Source organism: Somniosus microcephalus, unplaced genomic scaffold (genome assembly GCF_052327205.1).
Source record: "Somniosus microcephalus isolate GS21.2 unplaced genomic scaffold, FLI_Smic_1.0 unresolved_chr1, whole genome shotgun sequence".
Taxonomy (NCBI): domain Eukaryota; kingdom Metazoa; phylum Chordata; class Chondrichthyes; order Squaliformes; family Somniosidae; genus Somniosus; species Somniosus microcephalus.
The window spans coordinates 96272110-96278821 of NW_028225179.1; the positions used below are offsets into that span (position 1 = coordinate 96272110).

At 40.0% G+C, this 6712-nt stretch overlaps 1 protein-coding gene across 1 annotated transcript; it reads left to right on the plus strand.

The window, feature by feature from the left end:
• The first annotated feature begins 871 nt into the window (after window positions 1-871).
• Window positions 872-6263, plus strand: LOC147095624 (putative G protein-coupled receptor 139). Its single transcript, XM_085973980.1, has 2 exons — window positions 872-941; window positions 5359-6263. Exons 1-2 carry the CDS (start codon window positions 872-874, stop codon window positions 6261-6263), a joined length of 975 nt encoding a protein of 324 aa, XP_085830106.1.
• Window positions 6264-6712: the final 449 nt, after the last annotated feature.

Genomic DNA, 6712 nt, shown 5'->3' on the forward strand with positions numbered 1-6712 from the left:
AATTGGCAAAAAAAGGCAGGGTCGACATGAGGGGGTAAACATCACAGCGAGTTGTTATGATCTGGAATGCACTGCCTGAAAGGGTGGTGGAATCGGATTCTGTTACAATTTTCAGAAGTGAATTCGAAGAATCCTTCAAGGGGACATTTTGCAGGGTTATGGGGAAAGAGCAGGGGAGTGGGTTTCATTGGAAATCTCTGTCAGGGTGCGGGCACAGGCCTGGTGTTGTGTCATTCTATGATTCTAATTGTTATGCCCCCTTTGACCTCCACGCTAGGTCTGTTAATACCTCAAAATTTCAACTTCTCTGCTGATCAGATGCACACAACTGCCTGTATCACTTTCTGTGTTTATCTGTGAGTGCTCTTCGATCTCACATGCACCATGGAACACCTTGCATATAAATTAGATTTAATATAAATTAGAGCAGATAAAAGTGCATCTTGATGTAACTAAGATCTAGATGCAGCTAATGTATAATAATCTATATGTAATAAATGTGTGCATTTAATAAATCAATGTCCTTGTATAAACCTATACATAAAAATAAACAGCTTAAAGGGTCCTTTAACATGAGTGTAGAAGTTGAGATTGCGAAATATTTTGTTTGCATTGTATGATGAGATTAATATCCTGGACTACTTACTTTTTCAATGTGCAATATCATTGCAAAGTATCCTATTCCCTGGTTAATAGGAGTCAACTCGGTTTGGCCTGATCTGTTTGTTCAAATGACTGTAATTAATGGAAATCATTATGTAATGCTCTTGTGTCGCTTGATGTTTCTCTCAGGTATAAATACGACTTTGTTTTGGAAACAGAAGTTCTGCGAGTCCACAACACGAACAGACAAGGTCGCTTCTCTCTGAGAATGGGACAGCCGATAATCATACAGATAGAAAGCATTTACTATCCGATCCTTGCAGTGATTGGCGTTCCTGGTAAGTCCCTTATAATCAGTTAGTATTCATTTTTAACAATGTTTAACTGTATCACTGCTCCTGCAGTCGCTCCAATAATATCACCTGTTTGTTTGGATGTGCTTGTTTTGTGGACATTGGTTACTGCCACCAAAGAAATAAAACAAAATTCTCTAAGATTCTGCCATATTGCTCTTGGGCCGGATTTTGCAGCAGTAATAACGGTAACGTTATCTACATGAACTGGGGGCAACAACTTCCAGCAACCGCGCCTGCACAGCTAAGCAGGGAAATCAGGACGTTGCTGTCCATGATGCCCTCTCCTCCAAAAGCGGTGCAATTATATTATCTCACCAAGAGATTCAAATACATTGAATGACGTGAGTTTGCTGTACGTAATTTTTAAATAAATGGTCGCTATGTGTTGGTGCCGGGCAAGGTCATTGCCTGCTGGCAAGTAGTCGCAAATTTTGAGCTTATAGTACAATCCAGCACATTCTGAAACTTTGTGATATATTATAATGGGCCACATTTTGCTGTAAAATAATAGTGAGGCTAATAGCAATCACTGTTATTTACATGCAAAATGGACAGCGCAATTGGTGACCGCACATGCGCAGTTAAACATAGCAATCCGGGACTTGCTGGCCGAGACACTCAACTACTCCAAGAGTTCCCCAAAAGCATCATCTCGCCATCTGAATCACCATTCAAATTCACTGAACTGCCTGAAGTTACTGTACGTACCTCATAGATAGTCACTAAACTCACCAGGAGCAGGCACGGCTTGTCCATTCCAGTGTACTTTTAATGGTGTGGTAAATATTAAATAATTATTTTGCTTCAGTATTTACCAGGGAGATAGAACAGGTGGATATTGCATGGGTGATGAGAGTAGTAATGTACTAAGTGCTTTTAAAATAAAAAGAGTGGATACATTAACTGAACTAATCAAACTCAAATAGGATATAACCCCATGTCCGGATGGATTGCATCCACGCACTTTAAAAGTCTCTGGGGAAGAGATAGCAGAGGCATTACTAAAAATAATATAATAATTCATTAGGAAAAGATGCAGTGCCAGGAGACTGGCGTATAGTTAACATAATACCTATATTCATGACCATGTCCAGGGAATTATAGACCAGTCAGCTTAACATCGGTGGTAGGAAAACAATGGAATCTCGAATAAAGGAGAAAACAGAAGAATACCTAGAAACCAAAATATATTAAGGAATAGTCAGCATTGATTTCAGAAGGGCAATTCGTGCTTGATCAACCTCATTGATTTTTGAAGAGGTAACAGAGAGAGTAGACAAAGGTAACGCAGCAGATGTAATTTATCTAGATTTTCAAAAGGCCTTCGATAAGGTACCCCATAGTAGACTAATGAACAGGATCAGAGAATGCAGAATCAGGAGGAAAGCAGCAGAATCGATAGCTAGCTGGTTTCAGAAAACAAGGAATAGCTATTTACAGTGGCTGAAGGTGGATAGTGGTATTTCACTAGAATCATTGCTGGCACAACTGTTGTTCACAATTCATCTTACTAATTTAGACATTGGAATCAATAGTACAGTTTCTCAATTTGTGGGTGATACAAAAATAGAGGAGGACAGTAATAAACCTGCAGAATGATCATAAAACTGTGAAATGCAGTTCAACACAGATAAATGTGATCTATTACATTTTGGAAGGAAGCATAGGGCGGTCACTTCTTACTTGGTGGGTGAGAGTCTGGTTGGGCTAGAATAGCAATGGGTTCTGGAGTACAAATACACAAATCACTAACAGTTGTGACACAGAGTAGAAAGACCATAAAAAGACAAACCAAGCGCGAGGGTTATTCCTAGAAGGATATAATTGAAAAGTAGGGAGGTTATGCTAAACCTGTATCGAACCTTGGTTAGACGGCACTTAGAGTACAGCGTAAATTTCTGATCACCATATTATAAAAATGATATAGAGGCACTGGAGAGGGTGCAGAGTGGATTTACCAGGATGATGCCAGAAATGTGTGGGTATACATATCAAGAAAGGATGAACAGGCTGGGACTCTTTCTCTTGAACAATGAAGGCTGAGGGGAGACCTAATAGAGCACTTAAAATTATGAAAGGGTTTTATAGATTGGATACAGAGAAAATGTTTCCACTTGTGGGGAAAAGCAGAACTAGCGGCCAGCAATATAAAATAGTCACCCAGAAAACACTTCGGGAAATCAGAAGAAACTTCTTTATCCAAAGACTGGTGAGAATGTGGAACTCGCTACCACAGGGATTGGTTGATGCGAATAGTATAGATGCATTTAAGTGGAGGCTAGACAAGCATATGAGGGAGAATGGAATAGAGGGATATGCTGTTAGTGTAGATGAGGTAAGACGGGAGGAAGCTCGAGTGCTGCATAAACACCAGCATTGACTGGTTGGGCCGAATGGCCTGTTTCTGTGTCATATATCCTATGTAATTCTATGTAACCACTGACACTCGGAGTAAAATACGGTCCAATATGTTGCATTAAGCTGGAGCCAGTTATTGCTGTGACTATGCAAATGAATGTGAGCTGAGTGATAATAAAGCTAGGTGAACCAAAGCAGTGTTGTTTTAATTCTAATGGCAAGTTGCTGATTCTGGTGGTTCACCAGAAACTATTGGATAGACTTTAATCTTTATGTCTGGGATGTTCTGCTTCAGCTGAGGTACAAAATAGAAAATATTCTGGAAGTTATCGCTTCCCTAACTAAACAGCAGATCGTTGACCATTACTGCAAATGGAAGAAAAATCCAGTGGATTATGTTATTACCCGTTATCGTAGCCTCTAGATTTTCCTTTCTACATGCAGGGGTAGAACGGCGGTATCGTGTCTGCCTCTCGCTCCTCGCCCGATGTTCAGTTCCATTGACTGCAATGGAACTGATTATCAAGTGAGGCGTATAACAGGCGATCCATGTAATAGCTCCCGTTTACCGGTACGGCCCAAGACAAATTCTACCCACATAGTCAGGTGATGAGTAATGCTCTGGCAGTTAAGATGACAATCTACCCCAAGTTTTATTTGCTTGGTAGAAATAGAGTGATAAGAATAGAATTTCAACTGGCCTTTTCCCCATGTTCCATGAAAACTTGTATAGAAGATCCTGGCTATCCGAGAGAAATGGTGTAAAGGGTTGAAGTTACGACAGTAGTGCGGCAGGTACCGCCCAGACATTCTACCAAATAGGGTTGCTGGAGACACAGCTCTGTAGGGGACATTTCCACTTTCAGCTGTGGGATGAAAAGGGCAGCGGGCAGCAAGCCATCCGTTCTTCAGATTATCAGTCAGGGGCATACAGTGAAATCATTTTCTTTATTACTGGTCGATTCTTCCCGTTTAATAAACCAGGAAATAATTAGTTCCACTCAATATTAGACATTAATCCATCTGTTGATAGACTTTAAAAAAAAACTGTTTTCACAAAAACTGGAGGAAATAGTAATACTGTGTCACACATCAAGCCCAAAGCAGGGAAAAGTTTAATTAGGATCTGATTGTTATATGGGTTTTGATTATGGTCACGGGAGTTTTCAATTCCATGTTTGTAAACGTCACCTTCCCAAAGCTTAAATATCCACTCTTAACAGGGATTGAGACCTGATACAAGAGCAAATGCATTTTAAATTATTCAGCTCAGGGTGGAGTCCAAAGAACAGTTTCATATCGTTAAACTGGGACAATAATTATACTTGGCTTAAAAAGAAAACTTTTAAATACATATGGGATAAATAGCTGAGAAATTATTTAAGTGGGGCTGGTTTACTCCTATAGCCACCACTATTGACTGGTAGAAATTAATGGCTGTATCGGACGGATGCCCCTCCTGATATTAGGCTCTATTGGTCTAAGTAAGTGAAGATCATGCGCATTATCGCCCAAGAGGAGCAAGCTCTTGTTTGCAAAGCACAGCCATTCTATTCACAGCCTCGCATTTATATTAATAGATATTCCACGTTATTGCAAAACTACATTTCAAATGCATTTCTAAATGCCCATTCCAGATCCAAGCCAGCATCCAAGTTTCGAATGATAACTGTGATTTTATTGCATTCCCAGACACACCTCTGATATATCTGCAAAGTTCCCGCTGCCCATGCTCAGACCCCATGTACCTTCCATCAATTAAGCCGCAGCTGTGATCTAAGCGGCTCTGGTGTTACAAAGTTAAGGCATATTCCAAAATTAAATGTTTTGTTGAGGTAATTCATGGAATAATTTCCTGGCGTATTTCGATACAGAAATTTATCCTATCAGATTTGCTAATCTTGTCTGATGGCGTAGGAGATACATAGTAACAGACAGCAGAGCGACAGAAAATAATCATGGATTTTCCGACAAAGCACTGTCGATTGATCATCGTTTCTATATCAGGAGAGTTAGTAATGACATTTCCTCCTTTTTGCAGCTAATTTGGCAACAATTGTGATTCTCTGCCGTGGAAAGTGCGGTCTCTCCAAATGCATCACCCGTTACCTGGTGGGCATGGCAGTGGCTGATCTACTGATCCTCATAATTGGTGTAATTCTCTCCAATATTAAAGATGCTTATTTCCCTTCTTCATTCTTGAATTACACTCCTATTTGTAGTCTGAATATCGTCCTGAATTTTGTTGCTATTGATTGCTCTGTCTGGTTAACTGTGGCTTTCACCTTTGATCGATTTGTTGCTATTTGTTGCCAAAGTTTGCGAACAAAATATTGTACCGAAAGGACTGCAGCTGTGATTATAGCAGTGGTGTGTTCCTTAAGTTGTTTACAAAATGCTCCAATCTACCTTATACTTGAACCTCGGGAAATAATTCACAATGTGCCATGGTCCTGCACAGTGAAATCAAGCTTCTATACCTCACCCATCTGGGCAGCATATTTGTGGTTGGAAACCATTTTAATCCCATTTGCACCATTTATTTTGATTTTACTGCTCAATGCCCTGACGGCCAGGCACATAGTACTGGCCAATAGAGTGAGGAAAGGACTCCAAGGTAATAAAGGTAAGGATAATCACAATGATCCAGAGATGGAGAACCGAAGAAAATCCATCATTTTACTGCTCGCCATCTCAGGCAACTTTATACTTTTATGGATGGTAGTTTTCATATTTTTCTTATGTGTACAATTTACAGATGTTCAACTTTTGGAAACAAATTACAACGACTCTTTCACCATTATGGAAGAATCGGGGCATATGCTTGCAAATTTGAGTTCATGCACAAACACATTTATTTATGCCGTGTCTCAGAGTAAATTCAGAGAGGAATTGAAGAATGCATTTAAGCATCCCTTGTCCATAATTACTAATTTAATCAAATAATTTAAATGACTTCACAGAACTAAAATGCAATTATATCCGTCCAAACCTAACATTAGTTGTACACTTCACGTGTACACACAGAAATCTCCGAAGGCAATGGGAGCTGCAGTCTGGTCCCTATATTAGTTGTCATACTGTTTCAGATCAAAATGACTGGGTTAATATTAAACAACAAAAGAAAATGCTGGAAACACTCAGCAGAGCAGGCAGCATCGTTTAGAGAGAAGTAGAGTTAATGTGTCAGGTCAATGACACTTCGGCAGAACTGGAAAAAGTAACAGATATTTAAGCAAGTTTGGGGCAGGGAAAGGAAGGAGGGCAGGAAAGCAGAAATTGGGAGATCTGTGACAGGTTGGAAACTTAGAAACATAGAAGATGGGAACTGGAGTAGGCCATTTAGCCCCTCCAGCCTGCTCCACCATTCAATGCGATCATGGCTGATCATCCAA

What these genes read in the sequence shown, in the direction of transcription:
- LOC147095624 (XM_085973980.1), top strand. Translation starts at nt 872, where the DNA reads ATGGGACAGCCGATAATCATACAGATAGAAAGCATTTACTATCCGATC. An exon ending in TGCAGTGATTGGCGTTCCTG is followed by an intron (nt 942 to 5,358) that starts GTAAGTCCCTTA and finishes TCCTTTTTGCAG; the next exon opens with CTAATTTGGCAACAATTGTG.